The sequence below is a fragment of the Cynocephalus volans genome, chromosome X (genome assembly GCF_027409185.1).
Source record: "Cynocephalus volans isolate mCynVol1 chromosome X, mCynVol1.pri, whole genome shotgun sequence".
Classification (NCBI taxonomy): domain Eukaryota; kingdom Metazoa; phylum Chordata; class Mammalia; order Dermoptera; family Cynocephalidae; genus Cynocephalus; species Cynocephalus volans.
In genome coordinates, this window is record NC_084478.1 from 2,489,683 (window position 1) to 2,514,422 (window position 24,740).

At 37.6% G+C, this 24,740-nt stretch overlaps 1 protein-coding gene across 1 annotated transcript; it reads left to right on the plus strand.

Moving 5' to 3' along the window:
* Window positions 1-436: 436 nt before the first annotated feature.
* ARSH (arylsulfatase family member H) lies at window positions 437-23,755 on the plus strand. Its single transcript, XM_063083762.1, has 9 exons — window positions 437-528; window positions 2,572-2,693; window positions 9,206-9,331; window positions 10,954-11,377; window positions 12,896-13,032; window positions 16,498-16,632; window positions 19,804-19,966; window positions 20,826-20,947; window positions 23,388-23,755. The coding sequence occupies exons 1-9, from the start codon at window positions 437-439 to the stop codon at window positions 23,753-23,755; spliced, it is 1,689 nt and encodes a 562-aa protein (XP_062939832.1).
* Window positions 23,756-24,740: the final 985 nt, after the last annotated feature.

Below are 24,740 nucleotides of genomic sequence, written 5' to 3' on the forward strand. Positions count from 1 at the left end.
TTAGCCTCTGGTTTTCCATTTTGTTCACGTTTTTATGCAAAAATATCAATTCTCACACTTTATACTCAACTTTAAACACTATCTTTTTCTTTGTTTGTTTTTTATGGGTCTGATATCACCAAAACATCTTGAAAAGTTGTTACAAGAATTAAATGTCACAATGCATGCAAAATTAATTGGTTAAATATGACACTTATTCATATAGAACATTACTCTTTAAAAAACTAAATTCTGGTTTTAGAGGAAGCCAACACGGGGACATTGTATAGTGAGAATTGGTAAGGAATGCCATTCCTATGTCCGGTTGCCTAAAATGAAAATGTTAATTAATCATGTCTGATTTTCTGTGTTTTTGTTTTTTCCCCCAAATGCTTGCAGGAGCTGCTGGCTCTCAGTGTCCCTGTGTTGCCTGTTTGTGGGTATCGATGGCACATTCATGACCAGGAACTCCAGACCCAATATTGTCCTGCTGATGGCAGATGACCTTGGGGTGGGCGATTTATGCTGCTATGGTAATAACACAGTGAGGTAAAGATGGACCCCACACCACCCTGCCTGTCTGTGATGAAGCCAATCCTTGCCTTGTCTGTCACGCCTTTGCCACTGTAGGGAATGGTTTGCAGAGAGGAGCCTTCGTCAGCAGTCGGTCATCAACCGCAGAGGTCACATGAGGAAAATTTAAAAGATCAGGAGATCATTGCACATCCTTGTCCCCTTAGTCTGTAGCTGCTATTGTTTTTATTATTGTGACAAAATAATATGACATGCAATTCACATGACATGCAATTCACATGACATGCAATTCACATGACATGCAATTCACCTTTTTGACCATTTTAAAGTGCACCATTCCTTGGCATGGAATGCACTCACAACATTGTTGAACCATCACGTCTGTCTTGTTCCAGAACTTTCTTTTTCCTCCAAAAAGAGACCCTATGTTCATTATGCAGCCTTTCCTCATTTGTCTGACTCCCCCCAGCCCCTGGTAGACATTCATTAACTTTTGGTTTCTCTGAAATTACCTATTCTTGAAATCCATATAAAAGGAATCATGTAATGTATGCATTTGTTTGACCACCATAACAAAGTCCTGCAAGCCAGGCAATTCAAACAGACATTCATTCTGTCATAGTCCTGAGGCTGGAAGCCTGAGATCAAGGTGTGGCAGGGCTAATTTCTGCTGAAGCCTCCCTCGTTGGCCTCCAGACACCGTCTTCTCCCTGTGTCCACACATGGTCATCCCTCGTCTGTGTCCTAATCTCCTCTTCTCATAAGGACAACAGTCATACTGGATTGGGATCCACTTTAGTGATCTCATTTTACCTTAATCACCTCTTTAAAGGCCCTATGTCCAAACACGGTCACATTCTGAGGTCCTGTGGGTTAGGATTTTGACATATGAATTCTGGGCTGGGGACACAATTCAGCCCATAACATATAATGTGTGACCTTTCGTGTCTGGCTTCTTTCATTGAGCATAAAGTGTTCAAATTTCATCCGTGTTGCTGTGTGTGTTAGTGTTTCATTCCTTTCTATGGATGAATAGTATTCCATTGTATACATACTCCATTAGCCTAGAGTTTAAAAAATACCTTTTTTGAATTATTTCCAAAGCCTCTATCCCAGGGTCCTATTTAATTCCTCTGCTCCCCGTTGCTAAACAAATCCTGGTCATGTGAAGGAATATGATGTCTCTTAGAATGAATTTAAGTAGCACTGTTTTTTCTTGGACTGTGCATTACTGTTTATTCCCATATCTTAAGCATATAATGAAAGATAGAAAGGCATTGGTTTTGTGAAAGGCATTTAAGGTCTAAATAAATAAGAATTTGAGAAAGGTGCTTCTTATCCACTCTGTGGTAGCAGTAGATAGAAAGAAAAATATCATTCAGGATTCATAGATTGTGACTGACAGGCAGACACTGTCTCTATTGACTCAAAATACTGGGATACACAGTAGAGTCTCAGATGCTGAGAGCATCTGTGGGTATACAAGACCCTCTGTCATCACCTTACTGTGGGATTATGAAAGGAATTTTCCCACGTTCACATGTGATCATGATTGGGTACACGTTAGCTCATGCGAGAACAAGGCATCTTATTTTGCCTATAATTCTATATGTTAAAAAAAATTGTTTTTCAGTACTTCTGAGACCTTAAAATATTAGGTATACAAAATGAGCAATAAATTAATCACAAAAATGTCAAAATTTGGTTATAAGAAAGATCAGTTTTACTGTAAAAATACGTTAAAATTTTATTTACTCCAAATCACCCATTAATTTTAGGACTATGATTAAAACCAAATAGACTCACTTTTCCATTGACACTCATATCAGCTGAGACTATTCATTTAATAGTTTTGTCTGAGGTTATCTTGTTTTGCACTCAGAATTCCACCTGTTTCTAACCATCCATGCATCTACGTAGGTAGATGGAAGTTTCAAAAGGATGTGCTTTAGGTTTACTGGAAAAAGAGTCATCTCGACTAACACAGAGTGGCTTTGAATTTTGGTCATCTTCTTGGGAATTAGAAACTCACCTGCTGAATGATCCTTCTGTCTACAGCACACCTAACATTGACCGCCTGGCAAGTGAGGGAGTAAGGCTCACCCAGCACCTGGCAGCCGCCTCCATGTGCACCCCGAGTCGGGCTGCCTTCCTGACTGGCCGGTACCCCATCAGATCAGGTGGGAAAAGGATAATGCAACAACATTTTTGTCTCACAAGTATGTTTTCTAATGATTTGTTTTTGCAGCCGTTTATAAGAATTCTCAAAACGTCACTTGAAGTGGTAGGAATCTAAGTTGAAGGAAGGTTATGTTGCTATACCTGGGCAATGTAAACGGGTCTGCCTCTAGCCAGATGCCACTGCAAGTGCTCAGAGCAATTTTCCAACTACCAAAAAACTCCCATTTCTAGGTAATTGTGAAAAGATCCTTCCAGAGTTCTCTGACATCCTTACAGCTAGCAGAGACCATATAGTAGTTCTAAAAAAAAAGTGGGTCAAATCAGTGTCTGGGGGTGAGAATGGAAGACCAGAAAGCACCATTGGAAAGGAGGTGTTGCTACAAAAATGGAAAGGAAATGAGGACTGTACACATTTTCTTACCACATGCGCACTCACACACACACACACACAGTTCCAACATTTATACTTACCAAGTTGAGTATAACAAAAGCGATTTAATATTTTCCTTTGTAGCTTAGCAAAGAATCAATATTGTGAACATCCATTTAGAACCAACATTGTGAACATGCATTTTTATACCCAGCTAAAATGCAGTGATGCCTGTAGAATCTATTGAGGTGTTCAGGGTTATGAGCCTCTATATGAAATTGCTCCAGACTTATGTGTTTTATTTAATTCTAATATCTGCTTGTAGCAATTTTAGTGTATCCGCTTTCATAGTCTATGTTTCAGCAAAAAAAAAAGAAAAGGAAAAAAAAAGAAATTCTCTATGAGTTTATTTCCTTCTAAGGAGTAGCTTCTCATCTGGTAAGCTCTGGGGAATGAACTAATCAGGATAATTTAAATTTTAGGAAAATTAAGAGTAAATAGACATTGAAACTTCTTGTCTCATGAACACTGATTTATTTTCATCTATTTGTGTTGCTTAAATAACTTCTTTCATGGTTCAAGGTTGTCAATTTTGTTCAAAAGTTGTTTGCTTGCCAGATAAGCAGTCACTAAACAATTCAGGACTATGTATGAAGAAGGGATAAATATATGAATCTGGATACTCAAAAATCACATTTGTAAATTCAGGAAATTTTAAGTATCAGTTAGGGTGGAATAAAATTTATTTAACAAAATTAATTTAAAAAACCAACTGACAGATGGATTAGAAATCAAATCATTGCCATATATATATATTTATTATTATTATTATTATTATTATTGGACACAAATCATTAAGCTTAATCCTTCCTACATATCAAAAATTCCAGCAGAAAGTTCACTGCTAAGACAATTTTTAAAAATCTTTTTAATTGATACATCATAAGTATACATATTTACGAGGTACAATTTGATGTTTCAATATATGCATATGTTGTATGGTGATCAAATCAGGGTATTTACAATATCCATCACTTCAAGAATTTATCATTTCTTTACCAAGGTAATACTCTAATACTTCTCTTAACCAAAGTATTTCTATTTTCCATTAATGACACTATCTTAAGTCTTATTTCCCATTAACGACACGATCTTAAGTCCTATCTTAACTTCTTCCTCTTCTAGGTTAGGACCCTGAAATAAGCATTTATTTTTTCCCCTCTAATCCTCACATCCATTGCTTGTGGTTTTCATGTGAGTCCCTTTTAAGCTACATGTATATAAATTGATGTAACAGTATAAATATACCTACAGTAATATGGAAAATAGTTGTCACTCCATTACTCTCTTATTCTCCCTTATTAATGGGTCAAAGAGACTGATGTAGTGTCCTGTACAAACCAAAAGATGAGTTCTTACCATTTTCAAACCATGTATCACAAACTCTGCTCTCTACCTGGTGAATTCCAGGATCCAAGGAGTGTAGAGATTAATATACAATACGTTCATGGAATATGAAACTTATGACCATTAACCGTATCCCCCAATATATTAATATATGTTCCTTTTATGATGCAAAGGTCCCAAATGTTTCTTATGCTTAAGTTCAGATGAGCTTGTTTGGAAAAGGTTTCAGTTCACAATAAAATGAAATAAGATAAAGACAAAGTGCTCTTGAACAAAGGAAAATGTTCTCTTAAGAGACTCATAAGAGGAAGGCTGATGAAAACTGTTTAGGGTCATATTTCACTATTCAGATGGGCAAAAATCCAGACTCTTCACAGTTGCTTGCTAGAGGGGACTGTGGGGCACTACTAAGCACGGACAAAGTGAAATGTGTTCATAGACCCTCAGGAGGCACTTTGGCATTAAACCCTCTGAGTTGGTGACTCTGATCTTTAGAAATTTATCAGTCCTGCTTGCACATGTTCAAAATGACACATGTATGATATTATCTGGCATAAAAAAAATTGGAGAAGGAAACGTAAGTCTTTATCAATAAGGAAGTGGCCCAATAAATAAATAAATATAATAAATAAGTTGTATTTATTGGGTTGTAATTTATATATGTTTATTTTATGTCATTTTATCGTGAACTGAAACCTTTTCCAAACAAGTTCCTCTGAACTTAAGAACAAGAAACATTTGAGAATAAATTTTCCTGAGTGAAACAACCCAGGTGCAGAAAGAGATATACGGCACGTTCTCACTCATAACTGGGAGCTGAATCCATAAATAAACAAGTGAACATTAAAGAGAGACAGAGAGAAAGAAAGAAACAGCATTCACAGTGATACGTTGAACTTTTAGAAAACTAAAGGTGGGAAAGGGGAGAGGAGAGGAAAAGAGAGGGGGGCTAAGGCGGAATTGGTCAATGGACACTAAGAATGATTGTGTATCGTAATGATGAATAAGCCGACTGTATTGATCCAACCACCACACGTTCTACACAATTATTGAAAATCAATATTGTACCCCACGTGTATGTATAATAAAAAAGAAAAAAAAATCAAATTGAAAACGAATAAATAAATAAATAAATAAATAAATAAATATATGTAGTTCATGTAACCCAATAAATATAATGCAAAGAACCAGAAACATTTGGGAAAATATAATACAAATGCATATAATTTATATAACCCAATAAATATAATGCAAAGGGTTTCATTTTAGGTTGCTAAAGTGCGTTTTAAGCATTTAAAATGCTTTCTGGCATCTTTTTTAAAAAATATTTTTATTCTTTATAAATTTTTTAAATTTCTAAATATTTTATTTTATTTTACTTCTCAGTATACATTGTGGTTGATTTTCATGCCCCTTTACCCATTCCTCTCACCCCCTTACCCCCCACATCATATCTGTTCACTTAAACAGTTCAAGGAATTTTTGTGGTTATTCTGTCTTCTTCCCCCTTGCTTGATTTGTTTGTGTGTCTATTTATTTATTTATTTTTAGCTCCCACCAATAAGTGAGAACAGGTGATATTTCTCTTTCTGTGCCTGACTTGTTTCACTTAATATAATTCTCTCAAGGCCCATCCATGTTGTTGCAAATGGCAGTATTTCATTCGTTTTTATAGCTGAGTAGTATTCCATTATGTAGATGTACCACATTTTCCATATCCACTCATCTGATGATGGACATTTGGGCTGGTTCCAACTCTTGGCTATTGTAAAGAGTGCTGCGATGAACATTGGGGAACACGTATACCTTCGACTTGATGATTTCCATTCCTCTGGGTATATTCCCAGCAGTGGGATAGCTGGGTCATATGGTAGATCTATCTGCAATTGTTTGAGGAACCTCCATACCATTTTCCATAGAGGCTGCACCATTTTGCAGTCCCACCAACAATGTATGAGAGTTCCTTTTTCTCCGCAACCTCGCCAGCATTTATCGTTCAGAGTCTTTTGGGTTTTAGCCATCCTAACTGGGATGAGATGGTATCTCAGTGTGGTTTTGATTTGCATTTCCTGAATGCTGAGTGATGTTGAGCATTTTTTCATGTGTCTGTTGGCCATTCGTATATCTTCCTTTGAGAAATGCCTATTCAGCTCCTTGGCCCATTTTTTAATTGGGTTATTTGGGGTTTTTTTGCTGAACAGTTGTTTGAGTTACTTATATATTCTGGATATTAATACTTTGTCAGATGTATATTTTGCAAATATTTTCTCCCACACTGTTGGTTGTCTTTTAACTCTGTTGATTGTTTCTTTTTCTGTGCAGAAGCTTTTTAGTTTGATATAATCCCATTTGTTTATTTTACCTAGAGTTGCCTGTGCTTTTTGGGTCCTATTCATGAAGTCTCTACTTCCTGGAGTGTTTTGCTTATGTTTTCTTTAAGAAGTTTTATTGATTCAGGATGTATATTTAATTCCTTAATCCATTTTGAGTTCATTTTGGTACATGGTGAAAGGTACGGGTCTAGTTTCATTCTCCTACGTATGAGTATCCAGTTTTCCCAGCACCACTTGCTGAAGAAGCAGTCTCTTCCCCAGTATGTAGACTTGCTGCCTTTGTCAAAGATCAGATGGCTGTAGGCATATGGATTGATTTCTGGGTTCTCTATTCTATTTCATTGATCCATGTGTCTATTTTTATGCCAGTACCATGCTGTTTTAGCTTTTTTGCATCTTTAAAAAAAGCAAGCATTCTCCAAGAATAATTTAACAAATGTGTAAAATGGTATGGATAGTATTCAGGATAATGTAGAACTCTCTTGTTCCTGTGTGGGATATCCCTGGAAACTTACAATTTTGTACCAGCTTGATGGATTATCTATTAAAATTTTATACATGCCCTATAAAATATGCATACCTGTATTTATATGTAAAAGCTATAACCAACAAAGTGTAATGAATAATAATTTACTGCATGTTATCAACTGGCTAGAAAAGAGGAGATTTTGATATTCACATAAAAGAGAAATGATTAAATTTTGCATTGATGAATATGTTAACTACCCTGACTTGATCATCACACATTGTACACATGTATTAAAATAGAACTCTGTACCTCACAAATACGTATAATCAACATGTTTCAATAACAAATCTTCCCATTAGAAAAAAAAAAAAGTTATAATGACTTTCCTCAAAAATTATAGGTATGCATTTGCATTTTAAGAGTTAATAGGCATCCTTTTCAGTGTAGCCCTTTTTTGTTGTTTTTGAGAAGGGAAAAATGAGAAACAGATTGGCTCACCACAGTATTTGAAAGTGTTTTGATTTTGTTTTTTCATTCATTGCTTACTTTTTTTGTGTTGCCTTTTATTCATAGGTTTACTCTAGGCAGTTAAGTCATATAAATAGTACATAGGTACCTCAAGACATATGTGGTGTAGAAATTGGGTTGAACCTGCACCTGTATTTCAAAATTACAGGTAGCAGTAGACACCCGTAAAAGCCTCTAAACCATCCCAGGAAGGTCCTCCTAGAAGATGCTTCTTGCAACAATCAGCAAAGGAAACAGCAGACAAAGATAGTTCAGGCATGATCCCATAGGCAAGGGGAAGGGGGTGTCCAAAGAGGTTTGACTGGGGGTAGGGACACAGAATAGAGACATCCCTCTGACTATGGGAGTTCAGCCAGTGGACTTTAGCATAGTCCAGTGGGAGCCCTTTACTCAAGTCAAGTCATTAGAAATCAATATCAGAAAGGTTTCTGTTGGTAGAATTATCAGGAGTTGACATCGGAATGGATATGAGAAAAGAGGCTCATCGAACAGCAGAATTCAAAAGGGTCTCCTGTATTTCTGGGCGGGGTGACTCGGGGGATTATGCCGTCCTTTGCTGAGACAGGTTTTCAGTAGGAAGACGGTGGAGTGTGTGTTTGACAGGTGAAGGTTGAGGTCCCCCAGTCTATAGATATCTCGCGGACAGTTGAAGACATGACATCGACTTCGGGAGGAGAGACATGGAGATGTGGGGCTTAACCACATTGATAGATGGGGCTGAAATATTACCAGTATGCCCTATGCAATATTTGGAATATACTTGTACAAAAACAAACAAAACAAAACAAAAACACTGTCATTAATATGAAATGCAGATTAACTGGAGATCTACTGGACTTCCTATATTTATCCTGGCAATCCTAATTCCAAGGGAATGCAGTCATCCCTCAGCATCTGTAGGGGATTGGTTCCAGGATTCCCTCAGATACTAAAAATCATGGATATTCAAGTCCCTTATATAAAATGGTGTAGTATTTGCATATAAACTGCACACATCTTCTCATAGACATAAATCATGTCTGGATTACTTATAATACCTACAGCAATGTAAATGCTATGTAAATAGTTGTTATACTGTTATTTTAAAAAATGTATACAGCATTTTTTTAATTGTTGTATTGTCACTTTTTTATCAACTTGTTGTTGTTATTTTTGAATATTTTTGATCCCCAGTTGGGGATGTGGAATCCACAGATGCAGAAAGCTGACAGTGTTTGTATTTAACAAGGGAGAGGAAGAGAGGTAAAGAAGTAGAGCCAGAAAAAAGGCAAGAGGAAACTTGGGAAAGAATGGCATTCTGCAGGTGCAGGAGGAGAGAGTTTCAAGCATGTGAGGATGAATCCTGTGATCAGGACAGACTGTCATTAAATGATGGTACTAATCAGTTGACCTCTATGAATTTAGGAATGATGTCTCCCTACAACCTGAACCGTGCCCTCACCTGGCTTGGCGGGTCAGGTGGTCTTCCTACCAACGAAACAACTTTTGCCAAGCTACTGCAGCATCAGGGCTACCGCACGGGATTCATAGGTACGTCCTGCAGGACTCTGACCAGGGCAATGTGGTTGTGCAAGATTTCCTTTTATTATGGCTAGTCAATTTCCAGGGACTTTGGTCGTACACATGCCAGTTCACTTCTCTATGAGATGAGACATGTGGAAAAGGAAGTTATCACATAATTATTGAGGACCTTCAGTATCTAGGTCACGGTAACAGAAAAATCATGGGAATGAAAAGCAAACATACTTATCATTTGTTGCCAACAAAATGAAATACGTTCATCTCTCAGTACCCATGTGGAATTGGTTCCAGGTCCTCCTGTGGATCCCCAAATCCATAGATGCTCAGGTCCCTGATATAAAACGGTGGAGTATTTGCATATAACCTATGCAATCCTCCCGTTTACTTTAAATCATCTCTAGATTATTTATAACACCTCATACAATGTAAATGCTATGCAAATAGTTGTTATATTGTATTGTTTAGAAAATAACATCAAGGAAACAATGTCTGTACATGTGCAGTATAGATGCAATTTTGCCCTCAAATGTTTTTGATCTGCAGTTGGTCAAATCCTAGGATGCTTAACCCACAGATACAGAGAGCTGACTGTATTGGGTAGAGGGTGTGCTATGTTTGTAACACCATTAATAGCAGAAAAACTGGTACATTTTTAAAGAAATGCTCTTGAAATTGAGAATGTAAAGCATTTGTAGTTGTCAGGTTGAGACAATTACTAGTCTATGTAGATCCCATGATATCCTATGCCCTTTGGGGTTAGTGAGCTTGTAAAACAATATATCACCAAGTAAGTTTGTTCTCTAGAATTCTGGCCCAATGCAATATTTCTCTTAGAGGATATTCTATGGTCAGATCAGTCTAGGAAGTGCTGCTTGTTTCTCTCTTCGCTATTTTGGGGATTCTCAATGTGAATTGTAAGACACAGTTCTGAGATATCCTCAGTTAAAAATAAAGACGGAAAGAACTTTGCAATCAGTAGGGCACGTATTGCCATGAAACCTCCAGCAGAGGAGCTTTGAGCAATGTTCCCACATCTCTAGAGTGCAGGGAAAGCTGTGTTCAAATTCAGTTCTCTTATTATTAATTAGAGCAATGTCAGGCTTATAAATCTAGATAGTGCATTGCTCATGTGTAACAAAAGATCTGTGGAAGTTTGTTTATCTTTCAGTGAAACAAAATAAGAGGTTTGGAGGCCACTGCTATTAAAGAACACCGATGTCCAGAGCACAAGATAGGTCAGTGGTACAATGGTCATAAAACAGCCAGGACATGGGTTTTGGCTTCCCAGTTAAAGCCACATACCTGGAAAATTTCTTCACATTCATGCAGTTGTTTGGTACCAAGCAAACTGTTTTGTCTGAATACAATACTAGACGCCTCTCCTCCTAGTGAGCCGAGAGGTTCCCGATGCCTGGTTTTATCTGAAAGATGCAGATTGTAGGGAAAAGGTATTGGAGGCATGACTAGTAGCTTTCTTAGCATCTCTCCAGGAGGCAACTGGGGATCCCAAGAAAATACCTCCATGGAGAGAGAGTAAAAGCTGTATTTAGCGTTTACAAAGGCAAGTCCATGTTCTAGAAACAGACCAACAACATTTAATGCTCGAGGGTATGGTTTTGTTTTTCCTTCAGGAAAGTGGCACCTGGGTTTGAGCTGTGCATCGCGGAATGACCACTGCTACCACCCGCTCAGCCATGGATTTGACTATTTCTACGGCATGCCTTTTGGACTTCTGAGCGATTGCCAGGCCTCCCAGACTCCAGAGCTGCACCGGTGGCTCAGGATCAAACTCTGGATCTCCACGGTGGTCATTGGCCTAGTCCCTCTCCTGCTCCTTGTCCCCAAATATGCACGCTGGTTCCGGGTTCCCTGGAAGGTCCTTCTGTCCTTTGCTTTTTTCGCCTGCCTGTTCTTCACTTCCTGGTACTCTAGTTATGGATTTATTCGACGCTGGAATTGCATCCTCATGAGGAACCACGATATCATCCAGCAGCCCATGAACGAAGAAAGGGTTACTTCTCTCCTGCTGAAGGAAGCCCTTGCCTTTATGGACAGGTATTTAGCCATGTCTTGCCTGATTTCCTGCAGGGGAATTTTATTTTTATTTCATAGCAGTTGGGTACATCTTCATACTATGGGCTTTTAAAACATTGTTTTTAGGCGGTATTGGTGATATACTTGAATTTCTCCTTTAATCGAATAAAACAGAGTTAAATTTCTTGCAGATCTTGAATGCTGCAGAGGCAAAGAAATGTGTTCTGTTCACACTCCCATTTAAAAAAAAAAAACAAAAAACAATAAACACGTGGGATTACTATATTTTAATCCGCGTAGCTTCAATGTGGATTGGTATCTAAATCAATTTAATCTTTGGGGTGGATTTTTATTTTGCTTGCCTTGGCCACAGCTGGATGAAGACTTCTGTATTTATAGATACCTAGTTTTAAATTGTACATGTTCAATACAAGCTTAATTCTAGATCACAAATTAGCGACACAATAAAGTTGTCAACGTGGATTCTTCTTAAAGTTGATCCTCTGCTCTCTTAGCCGGGTTGAGGGGAAGTGAGTGAAGGGTGATGTATTATAGCTCCGTGGGCTTAACGAGTAGGCAGTGGGACGTCATTGACTTACCTCTATCACTGTCGCACTCATTAGCTACTCTGACACAGCAGTAAGAACAGGGGCACAGCCTCCCATCCTCTGTGACACTGAAATTCAGAACACAAAAAGCAAGATGCAAATGAGAGAAGTTTAGTTCTCTCTTGGGGTAGGAAGGCTACAAACACCGTAAGGTTATTAGCACCCCAGCTTTTTCTAGCTTGCTCCCTGCCATCTTGTGTGAGTAAACTCATGGCCCAAAGTGGCTGCTGAAGCTCCAGCCATCATGCATATGTTCCAGGCAGCACTAAGGAAGAGAAGGAAGGAATAAAGAACAACCCTTTCTACACATGGCATGCTATATTTTTACTTATGCAACCTCGCTCTCTCTTGGTTGGTAGTTATTCACACAGACACTCCTAAATGTAAGAGACTCTGGAAAGTGTATTCTGTATTCTGGGCAAACATATGTCCAGTTAAATATTGGAGCTGTGTTTCTGAGGCACACAGGGAGAGTGGAGAGGATGGGGCATCAGAACCTCAGTCCTGTACCTCTGGGTGGTCTGTGCTTAGGGTATTATTCTTCCAAACCCATACCTAAGAAACACGTTCACACAACAGATGGAGAGAGTCCATATGGGTTGTGTTTTTATTTAAAGCAACTTTATCCATTCAACAGAGATTAAAAGATTTACAAGGATGCTACCTTTTATCAGGTGCTAAGCTGGATACAGGAGAGGGTAAGACTGACTGTTAAATATCCTATCATGAATTCAACTGTTCTATTATCCCTCATATCCATTTGACATAAATCTTGTGATATTCATGATTCCCATGAGTGGTGTTGTTAACTAAAGTGCATAGAGAACCTCCGTCAACGATGACGAGGTCTTTCGACTGATGCAGAATCATATCAAAGTGGGGGAAATGTGTTTATGACGGAAGGTAATTCTGCCAACTTTCTACCCCTTAGGTATAAACGGGAACCTTTTCTCCTCTTTTTTTCTTTCCTGCATGTCCACTCGCCACTTATCACCAAAGAGAAGTTTGTTGGGCACAGTAAATATGGATTGTATGGTGATAGTGTAGAAGAAATGGATTGGATGGTGGGTAAGTATTTATTAAGACAGCTTTAAATATCTGACCCATGGGCTGAAGAAAAAGAATCCTGGATGAGGGTACTTCAAAAAGTTCACAAAAATATGTGCATTATCTTTCAATTCTACTTTTCCACAAACGTTCTCAAGTATTCTTGCATTGATTGTCTCGAATAACATCCAGTCCCTTGCACATCCTGAAAGCAGATAAATATTTCTTTCACTAAATTGAATTAAAAACTGGCTTTTAGTTGTTCAAAAATACCAGTGCAACATATTTCTCAAGATGACAGTCACGGTTTTCCCATCTTTAAAATAGCCACTGTCCTGAAAAACTCATTAGCAAGATAAGGGTGTACTGTAAAGAAAATCATCATTCTTACTTATTCTGATGGGTGTAAAAGGAAATATGTTATTCTTATTAGTTAATTCTGCAGGAAATGCTTAGAAATTTGGGATGGGAATTTACCAAAACCAAAGCCATATATATATATTTTTTTTTTCAGGGTTGTGGTGGTCAATATAGAAAATAGCGCTAAAGCTTATAAATTAGAAGGTGGGGGCTGGTGAGGAGTTAGCTGGCGAGAGGTGTGGCACACATACCGAAAACTAATAATAATTGTGCTATTTCGAATTGCATTTTTTCCCACCATATGCACGACAGAGTATTTTTCATCTCAATGAGGCCATTTTGCTTTTGAAACACAGTACATTTTTTTTTATTTTCTCCTGGGAGTGGAGACTTTAGAAAACTCTGCTATTGCAGAACCATTTAAACTAATAATCCCCAATTCTTTGCTGACTTTGAAAAAAATATAGCAGTTTTAATACATATGTTTAAAGTGGGTTAAACAATCAAATTCTATTAGACATAATACGTTTTGACTCTGTAAACCACAGTCCAGTTACAGACCGCTAGTTAAAATCCTTTAAGAACTAATGTATCTTATAAAACAAAGAGGAGGAATCTCGCCCTTCAGAGTATTTCTCCTTTGTATTTCTATGATGTGTATTTATCTAAAATATCTAGAAAATATTGTAATATTGTGAGTCTACACTTAAGCTCAAAGAGAATCCAGAATACCAAGAAATCACATTGTCAGGCTTTAAGCAGATAGGGGGTGGGGAAAGAAGTACTAATAGGGACAGCTAATAGGACTAATTAAAAGGAACTAATCCCTAAACAAAGTCCCTTTTATTAAGCTCATTAAATTGAAACTAAACTTCTGTTACTTAGTTTAATCTTTATATTGTGGAATACACAGTTATTGTTGAATTCCGTGATAGGTTAACATACACATTTAAACCTGTTACCATAAAAACAACTGAAACATTGTAGCTTTTGTGTAATTGTAGGATTGTGATTTGTTTGTTTTGTTTGTATATGTATACATTTTACACATTGCAAACACAAAGATTTACTTATATGCATTCATGCAAGTGGAAAAAGGATTTACAGCTATTTTATTTTACATGTTATGAACTACAAATTCCTCTTATGCTTAGGACTAGAGCCAGATCTAATGGGAACTGTTAATTTACATACTTTTATTCTCCTACCAGAAAGCCTTTATAATCTTTTCTCTTATAAACCCCGGGTTTAAGAAACAAAAAACAAACAAACAAACAAACAAAACCAAAACTTAATTTCTACCTGCAACATTTCAAAAACTTAATGTTGCTTCTAAAATGAATCACTTTTAAACGACATTTAAACAGAAAGATTAATGAGTTTGCACATAAAGTTTTCTGTGCAGATAAGTTACATTTTCTTTACATCTTTGGATGCAACAAGATTATAGCACAAAGGTGACGTACTGGACAGTGTTATCTGTTGACTGGCAAATGCCCAACGCGAATCAGAAATTCAATTAACATTGTTTGGAATGTGGCTAGATTAGCTTTCTACTTGGATTTTCCAAAAGCTGTTGGTCCTCTTAAGGAATTGTCAGCACAATGAAAGAAAAAGTTTGCTGAGTCTATCAAAATATGTTACCGTCATATCCTTAACCACAACCCATACAGCAAGAAGAACCTGCAGTTGACATGCAGACTTAGGTAGCAGCAGGGGACAGCAAAATATTTTATTTATTTATTTTTTTAGTGGCTGCTGCTCCCTGGAGGAGGTATATGCCCCTGTTTATTTATTCCTGGAGTTGTAATTTTTCACACTACATTCATTTTTTTGTTAGTAATCATCACTTTATTTTAACTCCTGAATGTAATTTGCATTGGCTCTTTGAATTGTGGGCAATGATGTTATTATATATCCTTACATGAGTTGTAGAATAAAATCTATTTTCTTATTTTATAAAAAATAATATGAAGTATTATATAATAAAATTAAATTCATAACAAACTAATATTTTATATTATTATATAATAGTGTATTTTATATGCTAGTTACTTATGTATGATTAATCAATATAGTAATCATTTATTACTTATAGTATTATTTATATAAATTTATTATATTAATATCATAATATATAATGCTGATAGTATCAAATTATATAAAATAATAGTGTTATATTTACATATTTATATATATAAATAATGCATATTTTGGTAAAATATAATATATTCATTAGATATTATATAATTAATAATAGATTAATATTTTATTTTATGTTTAACATTATGCTTTCTATATGTCATATATTATTATACAGTACATTGATATATAACATATTATATAAGAAAATAGTGATTATTTGTTACATTGACTACTAGAAAATAATAATTATATATCACCATATGACAATTTTACATAGTGGCATTGTGTAATATATTGTATGTTATATTATACTACATATTATATTAATCATTATAATGTTATTATATGATAATTAATTATTATAATATGTTATTTATCTCATATTATAATATTGATATGGTATAATAATCATAATAAATATATTAAATATTTATATATAATATTCTATTTGTAATTTTGCAAAAATTATTTAGAATGATAATAAATAATATATATTATAAATACTAAAATACATTTTATGATTGATTTTATAATTTATTATGTTTCAATATATAATAATAAATTAAGCATTTTAATATATAATGTTATATATTACTATGTATTTATTAGAAATATATACCACGTATTTATTATTTATATTACTATATTTTTAATATATAACATTATATATTAATATGCATTTATTAGAAATATATACCCCATATTTATTACATATTTACAAATATGTAGTTAGTATAGTACAGAATTACAAATATATAAAATTGTATATCATATTGTATAAAATATGTATTGCTTATGCTATACATAGAATAGCATGTTTTATTGTGTTATATAATAGTGAAAGATACAACATGAATTCACACCTAATATAATAACATTTTAATTATGTCTTGTGTAATAAATGCATGGTAAAAATACATGATAAAATAACAATGACGCATAGAGAGAGATAAAAGCTTTCTTGCTTCTCACCTTCACCAGGTAAAATTCTTGACGCCCTGGACCGGGAGCGCCTGGCCAGCCACACTTTGGTGTATTTTACCTCTGACAACGGGGGCCGTCTGGAGTCTCGGGATGGCGCAGCCCAGCTGGGCGGCTGGAACGGAATCTACAAAGGTGACTCGGCCCAGAGAACTGAGGCCTTTCACTTTCTAACTAGCGTGGGCTCTGCTTAGCTTGGGTTTTTCTTTGCTTCATTTCCATGCAATTGGGAGATTTTTGTGTGCGTTATACTCTTATGAGACTAGATGCAAAAAGGCTGCAAATCATGGGAGAATTCCCAAGAACTTGAAATAAAAATGTCTGAAACAATGAAAATATCACAAGAGTCAATACATAGCGTATCAATTGCCATCTACTGCGGGGGTTTCTCTGCCTTGGCATTAGTGACACTTGGGGGCTGCATGATTCTCTATGGAGGTGGGGCAGGAGGAGTCTGTCCTGTGCACTGTAGGGTGTCGAGCAGCGTCCCTAGGCTCCACCTGCCAGGTGTCGAGAGCACAACTGAAACGTCCCCAGACATTGCCAAATGTTCCCTGGGGGCAAAATAGCCCACTTGAGAACCATTGCCATAGATAGATAATTGATTGATAGATAGATAGATAGATAGATAGATAGATAGATAGATAGATAGATAGACAGACAGATAGACAGACAGATAGATAGATACATAGTGAGGTGATAGATAGGTAGATATGGGTCATAGATGATACATATAGATAGATGATGAATAAATGAGTTAGACATAGATTTAGACAGATGATTGATAGATCAATAGATGATAGATATATAAAGACAGACAGGCAGAGTTGCTCACGCACAGTTTCTCAGCCTCAGCACTGCTGACATTTGGGGACTGGATGATTGCCTGTTGGGGGGGGACATCCTGTGCACTGTAGGGTGCTAAGCAATATCCCTGGGATCCACCCACCAGATGCCAGCAGCACCCTCCACTCCTGCAAAGTGGTGACAACCAAAAGCATCTCTTGACATGGCCCAGTGTCCTCTGAGAGGCAAGGTGGTTTATGCGTGAGACCACTCCTCTAGAATAATCCTCCCTTGAGAACGCAGATTCAGGTTTTTGACTTAATAAAGTCACTCATGCTGTCATTATGCTTTGAAGAGTGTGACACTGCTCAGGAAGGGTTATTCATGTAGGGCGGGTGCCTACCTCCTCACAGGACGCAGGTTCTCCTGGCATTCAGTTACTCAGCGACTCCACGGAGCTTGCTCTTAGGGCATCACGAAGCTGTTCCGACAAAAAGGCTATTTAAAAAAATAATTTGGTATTTGCTTTTCCCTTCCTATACCCTAAGCATAAGCACCCAAGTAAAAAAAATATTAAAAGTGTATCAAAGCCATCATCATTATAAAAACCAGAACGTTTGGACTTTCTCATATCTGATAAAAATGTGTGTGTATTTTACTTACATATATATAAATCTTATATATTCACTGTATAGATTCATTTTGTATGTTATCAAGTGAGATGCAATTATTATAATAGCAATTATTATAATAGATGTGAATGCTATAAAATATTATAATTATTATAATTGTATATGTGTAAAACTCACTTCCTCAAACATACACATCAAATGAGATGTGATTATTTTAATAGGAATTATTATAATAGAAGTGAATATCAGAGAACAGTATAACAATTATTATAATAGTGTGTGTGTGTGTACAACTCACATCCTAAAAAGTACACATCAAATGAGATGTGATTATTATAATAGCAGTTATTATAGCGGATGTGAATATTATAGAATATTATAATAATTATGACTGTGTGTGTATGTGTGTATGTATAAAGCCCACATCCTAAAAAGTACACATAGCCACAAGACAGGCAAAAATTGTTGTGAGCACTTTCACCTTTTGGGACAGGTCCCCAGCTCCCCAGTGTGTCTCCTGTTGGGGGTTGAATACATTAGGCAGGTAAATGTACACAAGTTGAATACATTAGACAGGTAAGTGTACACGGGTTGAATACATTAGACAGTTAAATGTACATGTCCTGTGTGAAGTATTGTTTTGTTCGTCTTATGCCACACACAGTTCCAGATTATTTTGTAAAGTGAGTAAAACATCAGGGTAGCTTTATGTTTGTTCATTGTACATTGACATATATATCAATGATATACATACATACATATATATATACACACATACATACATATTTATACACACATACATATATATACACACACACATACATATATATACATGCACATACATACATATATATATACACACATACATATATATACACACATACATATATATACATACACACACACACACACACACACACACATATAAATGCCATAAATTTGGTTTGGTGAGCTTGTCAAGCTTTTGTTATAACAAAGAGGGATCTGAGAACCTGGGTTGGCTGTGGACACTGGATATACCAGTGAATGTGTAACCAGTAAACGTTGCCTCGTTTTCAAGGAGAAGAACCCTGTCTTGTGTTTTCTTAGTGACTCATTCTGCCTGTCAGATGGATATGCACACAAAAGGCATCCAACGAGCATTTCATGTAAGAAGACTTTGTGGGTTTTTTTCTCCCTGGAGAAGCTCATATATATATATATTTTTTTCTTAAAGAGTCTATATGATCTTGACCGTGTCATTTGGCACAGGGACATATTTCTATTTGGCAGCAAGTGACTCGATCTCAGGATGGTCCTAAAGCACAGGTTTATCGTTTGTTTTGTGCTCGGACCCACGTAAAGGGATCTTTGTCCGAGAAGTGATTCTGAACACTTTTGCTGATTCTAAATTCCCCACATTCTTCCTCCATATGGAAACTACCAGATAAAATGAGAAGTCCTTAGCTTGTGCTTTGAGGGTCACGAAAACTCAAACAGGACCTGCCTTTCTGGTGTTGGTTTGGACCCGAGTGAAGGGTCCATCCTTTTAATGTTTTCTATCTTTTCAAGCCCAATCTAATTGCAATGAGGATTAAAGACTTACTTCGCTTCTGTCTCATAACACTGACAGTCTGTAGCATTAATAGCCGCCTAATAGATACTGTCTTACAACAGCACTTATTTTTATTTATTACCACTGAATGCATCACTTGCAGGCTAGAAGTTTACAACTAAAACTTCCAAAGGGCAAGAATGACACCTCCTGGCTATTTTGTATCTCTCTGCAAATGTAATGCACCAGCAGGAGGACAGAAAAAAAAAAGTTACACCCAGATTTAACTTTCATCTCAGAACAGAATGATGTCTTTGGATCTAACTCATCTTCGATTGTAATCTTTGGTTCTAGGTGGCAGAGGAATGGGAGGGTTGGAAGGAGGCATCCGCGTCCCAGGAATATTCCGGTGGCCGGCAGTCCTGGAGGCTGGGAGAGTGATTGATGAGCCCACCAGTCTGATGGACATTTATCCCACGCTGTCTTACATAGGTGGAGGAATATTGCCCCAGGACAGGTATGGATGCGAGGCTTGCTCCTGATCTAGAGAAATATATTTGTCATTATGAGGATATACTACACAATTTTGTACATGTGCATGTGTGCCTGTGTGCTTAGTTATCAATATTCTGCTCGTAGGGACAGAATTGTTTCTCCCAAGATAGAATATCGTGTCTGTTTCCGTCTTAGAACATGCCTTACCACTCTCTCTCATGTTATACTTATGCACGGTTGTCCTCATGGCTGGGCTCTGAACTTTCTTTTTCCTGTACTTCACATTCTTTTTTCTTTGGCATTTGGTGGGTATAGGAATCTGCACCCTTGACCTTGGTGTTTTAACACTGCACTCTAACCAACTGAGCTAACAGGCCAGCCCACAACTTCTAGATCATTAAGCAAATATGTGTTGACTGAATGCCAAAATAAGTGCACAAATTGCGTGTGCGCTAAGTTGTGCCATGCTTTCTCTTTTGCACTTTGTGGTCTTTAAGATGTGTGAACACATCACGTGCTTTAAGGGTGCCATTCCGGGGGGCAGAGTGGTCTCTATTCATCAAGCTGAGGATTTCCACTTTCATCAAATGGGTACAGAGAGGTCAACGTTCCCAATCCATTTTGTGAATTCATGTTGCTTTGCAAGGGATCAGAATCATATTTCCAGGTGCTCACTTCTCCCGTGGTCTCAGAAAATGTGCAGGAAGTTGTAGATCTGTTTCCTTTTTGTGTTTGTTATAAAATGAGTAGAGATGCGCCATAACTCTTACAAATCCTTTCTTCCTCTGCTTCGTCTCTTTCCCACTTCTTTTCCTGTTATAACACGTGTGACCCAACCATGCCTGTCTCACCACTTTCTGCATGTTCCCATCTCCCCCAAGGGTGATTGACGGCCGGAACGTCATGCCTCTCCTGGAAGGCAGGGTCTCCCATTCGGAGCATGAATTCCTCTTCCACTACTGTGGGGTCTACCTGCACGCGGTCAGGTGGCATCAGAGAGATTGTGAGTATGAAGACCGTGGACATGGGGAAACACTAAATTTACATGGTCCCCGTCACCATGTGCAAATATCACCCAGCCATAGTGGATCTTTTCTCCTGGGAATGTTGCTTAAGCACACATCGCACTGCAGGAGGATTTTAGAGACGGGTGTGTGGGTGTGTGATTTGTACCCAAAGGGTTTTCATTTATGGTGGTAACTAAATGATGACATAAAGAATTCAATGCCATTGAAATATTTTTATTGCTTAGATTTCCCAAAGGAAAGGACATGCCCGGCCATTCAGGGCCACAGGGGAAAGCACCCAGTTTTGGTCCGGATTGGGAATGAGCAAAGGGCCTAAAGCCACAGTGTTTATTGGGGTTTCTGTAGTAAAGGTAAGACAAGGCAGCTTCAGACTGGCTAGATTGAATAGTTACTGCAAGTTTTGAGGCCTAGGGACTGTCCTTGGCTCTCTGGCATCTGGCTTTGGGTTGATTTATGGCTGGGGAAATATTACCTTGGTGTGTGAGAGTTTAAAGAAGGTGGTTGTCTTGCATAGGAGAGGCATGCTCCCAGGTAAGTTAACGATTACCTTTAGGAATTAGCTAGCCCTGGGAGTGGTCATCTCTCCCCAAGTCTGTAAAGCTCTGCAAGATGTCAAAACATCCTAGGATACATAGTTTTTTTAAAAGACATCATTAATACAGTGTATGTGTGTGGCGTGGGTGCGTGCACATGTGTGCAGCACTCGTGTGTGCATGAGAGAGAGACAGAGACAGAGAAAGAGAACATGAATATAGTCGACTCTCCATATCTGTGGGTCCTGCACCTGTGGACTGAACCAACGGCAGATCAAAAATATTTTCTGACAAATGTTGTGTCTGGACTGGACATGTGCAGACTTTTTTTCCTGTCACTATTGCCTGAACAATACAGTATGGCAACTACTGACATGGCTTTTACAGTGCATTAGGTGTTACAAGTAATCTAGAGGTGGTTTAAAGTATACAGGAGGATGCATGTGCATTATTTGCAAATATTAGGCAATTTTATATCAGAGACTTGAGCTCCGTGGATTTGGGTATCTGTGGGGGTCCTGGGACCAATTCCCCATGGATACAGAGGGACGACTGTATACATGACAAAGGATGACAAGTAATTAGCAACACTTCAGTCTGGCCTATGCAGCCTTTATGGCAACTTTTATTTCTAATATCCTGGTGGCTTTTTCTGTTCCATCTTCATGCTATAGGAGTCAGGCAAACAAATATAAACTAGCAAATGATATTAATTTCCGTATATTTGTAACAAAAGCCCTATTGGAAATATTGGATGATATTCCAGTATTCTTACTTGATTGAACTTTTAAATAGGTATTTTCTCTCAGGTCCTCAGATCTATCTTCCTGTCCATGTAGATGAGTCTCTCACTTAAAACAATCACAAAACAGCAATAAGTAAAGAGGAACCTCTTTCTTTTAGATTCTGTATTGGTTAGGAACATGTTCCATGGTAAGTAATAGAAGAAAACATTTCCCCAAACAACATAAACCTCCAAAATTTAACTGATAAAAAAAATAGAGTTTGTTTTAATTTTTCATAATAAGAATCTCAGAGGTTGGAAGGATAGGGATGATACAGTGTTTGACACCATGATCAGAGACCCAGGCTCTTTCTCTATAACCACTTGGCCATTTCTGGCAATGCTAGCTTTTATTCTGATGCTCCTTACCTCATGGTTGCAAAGTGGCTGCTGTTTCACCAGGCATCACTTCTGCAGTCCATGCAGGAAGGAGGCAAAGAAGGGACAGAGTCTGGAAAACATTTATGCTGTTTCCATCTAAAGCTGACCTCTGGAAATAGGTGTGCTTACCATTTCATGCAGAAAGAAAGAAGGAAGGAAGGAAGGAAGGAAGGAAAGAAAGAAGAGGAAAGAAAGAGAAAAAAGAAAGAAAGGAAGGAAAGAAGGAAGGAAGGGAGAGAGAGAAAAAGAAAGAAAGAGAGACAGAAACAGAGAAAGCGTGGAAGGAGCAGAGAAAGAAAAGGTGGAAAGGGAAGCAGAAACAGAAGAGAGTAGAAAGGCGGATTGATCTTGACAAACGACCTTTGTCAATTTCAGATCTGAAAGTGGTGTTTGGCCTTAGACAATTTTCCAGTTAACTTATGCTAAATCAGATCAAGGTAGAGTTTTGAACTGTAATTTCCATGATTAGGTCGGCCACCTGGGTAGTAACGATTATCTCCAAATGTTCTTATGATAAGATGAAAAAAAAATCCTTCAGGATCATAGTAAAACTGTGCACTGTTCTTATCATTAAGGAAATGCAATTGCTGTGCATCATTCCACCCTGGAGATTATCAATCGTTAGGAAAAGCATTTGAGAAATATAATATATTTTTTATTGCAAAGAGTCCTAATTCAACAGTAAGTACAGCATCACAGTGGAGCTGTGTTTTCCAGGTGCAACCGTGTGGAAGGCTCATTACGTGACCCCCAAGTTTTACCCAGAAGGAAGGGGTGCCTGCTATGGAAGTGGAGTATGTTCATGTTCTGGGGATGTGACTTATCATGACCCGCCACTGCTCTTTGACCTCTCAAGAGACCCTTCGGAAGCCCTGCCACTTAACCCAGACAATGAAGCAGTCTTTGACTCAGTGATCAAGAAAATCGAGGCAGCTGTAAAGGAGCATCGTAGGACACTCACGCCTGTCCCACAGCAGTTCTCTGTGTTCAACACCCTGTGGAAGCCATGGCTGCAGCCGTGCTGTGGGACCTTCCCCTTCTGCGGCTGTGACAAGGAGAATGACATCCTACCTGCTGCTGTTTGAGCAGTGAGGACCACTTGTTACCCACCACAAACATGCTTTTGCAATGGTCACAAAAGCAATGCTCACATGACCAGTTTGTTCCATTTGGAATCAAAAAGGATGGCTTCAACCATTGCTCTATCCAGTTTTAGTTCTTTCTGCAAGTCACATCGAGGAGCTCGATGAAAAGAGAGTGAGTGTGTACAGCTAGCAAGCCCAGAGAGAAAAAATTGCATAATTTTTTTAAAAATATATAATTTTGTCATCGTTAAGGAAAAGGACAAACCAAGGTGGCCTTTGGCAGGTTATCGTGGATCTTTGGTTCCATGAAAATGATTCACAGAAGTAGCCAGTGCAATGTTCTTGTCTTGAGTAGTTAAGTTAGAAACTTTTACAGCAACCCTTTCTTAACCTGTGTTTTTTCTTTCCGTGATTTCAGTTACCTGAGGTTACCTAGTTCTAAAATAGTAAATGGAAAGCTCCAGAAAGAAACAATTCATGAGTTCTAATCCCAAATGGTGAATGGAAAACTCCAGAAACAATCATAAATTCTAAATTGCATGCTATTCTGAATATCATGATGAAACCACAGGCCAATTCACTTTGCCACACCTGGGACATGAATCATCTCTTTGTCCAGCACATCCACAGTGTAGAAGCTACCCACCTATTAGTCACTTGGCAGCTGTCTCGGTTTATCAGATCGACTTGTCATGGTCTAGCAGTGCTTGTGTTCAAGAATAACTCTTATTTTACTTAACAGCAGTCTCCAAGTGCAACCACAGTGACGCTTGCATATTGTATACACTGAAGAGAAGCTGGAAAGGGCTACCTTGAGTTGAAAACGTGAACGTGTTTTCTTAAGGAAAGGAAAAGACATTCTATGCTGGCGTTGCTAAGATCTGCAATAAGAACACATCTTTTATCTGTGACATTGTGAAGAAAAAAAAAAAAGGAATTCATGCATAGTACCGGGGTCAGTACAATTTGTAGCTTTCGGCATTCA

What these genes read in the sequence shown, in the direction of transcription:
- ARSH (XM_063083762.1), top strand. Translation starts at nt 437, where the DNA reads ATGACCAGGAACTCCAGACCCAATATTGTCCTGCTGATGGCAGATGAC. An exon ending in CCGGTACCCCATCAGATCAG is followed by an intron (nt 2,694 to 9,205) that starts GTGGGAAAAGGA and finishes CTATGAATTTAG; the next exon opens with GAATGATGTCTCCCTACAAC. An exon ending in AGAAATGGATTGGATGGTGG is followed by an intron (nt 13,033 to 16,497) that starts GTAAGTATTTAT and finishes CACCTTCACCAG; the next exon opens with GTAAAATTCTTGACGCCCTG.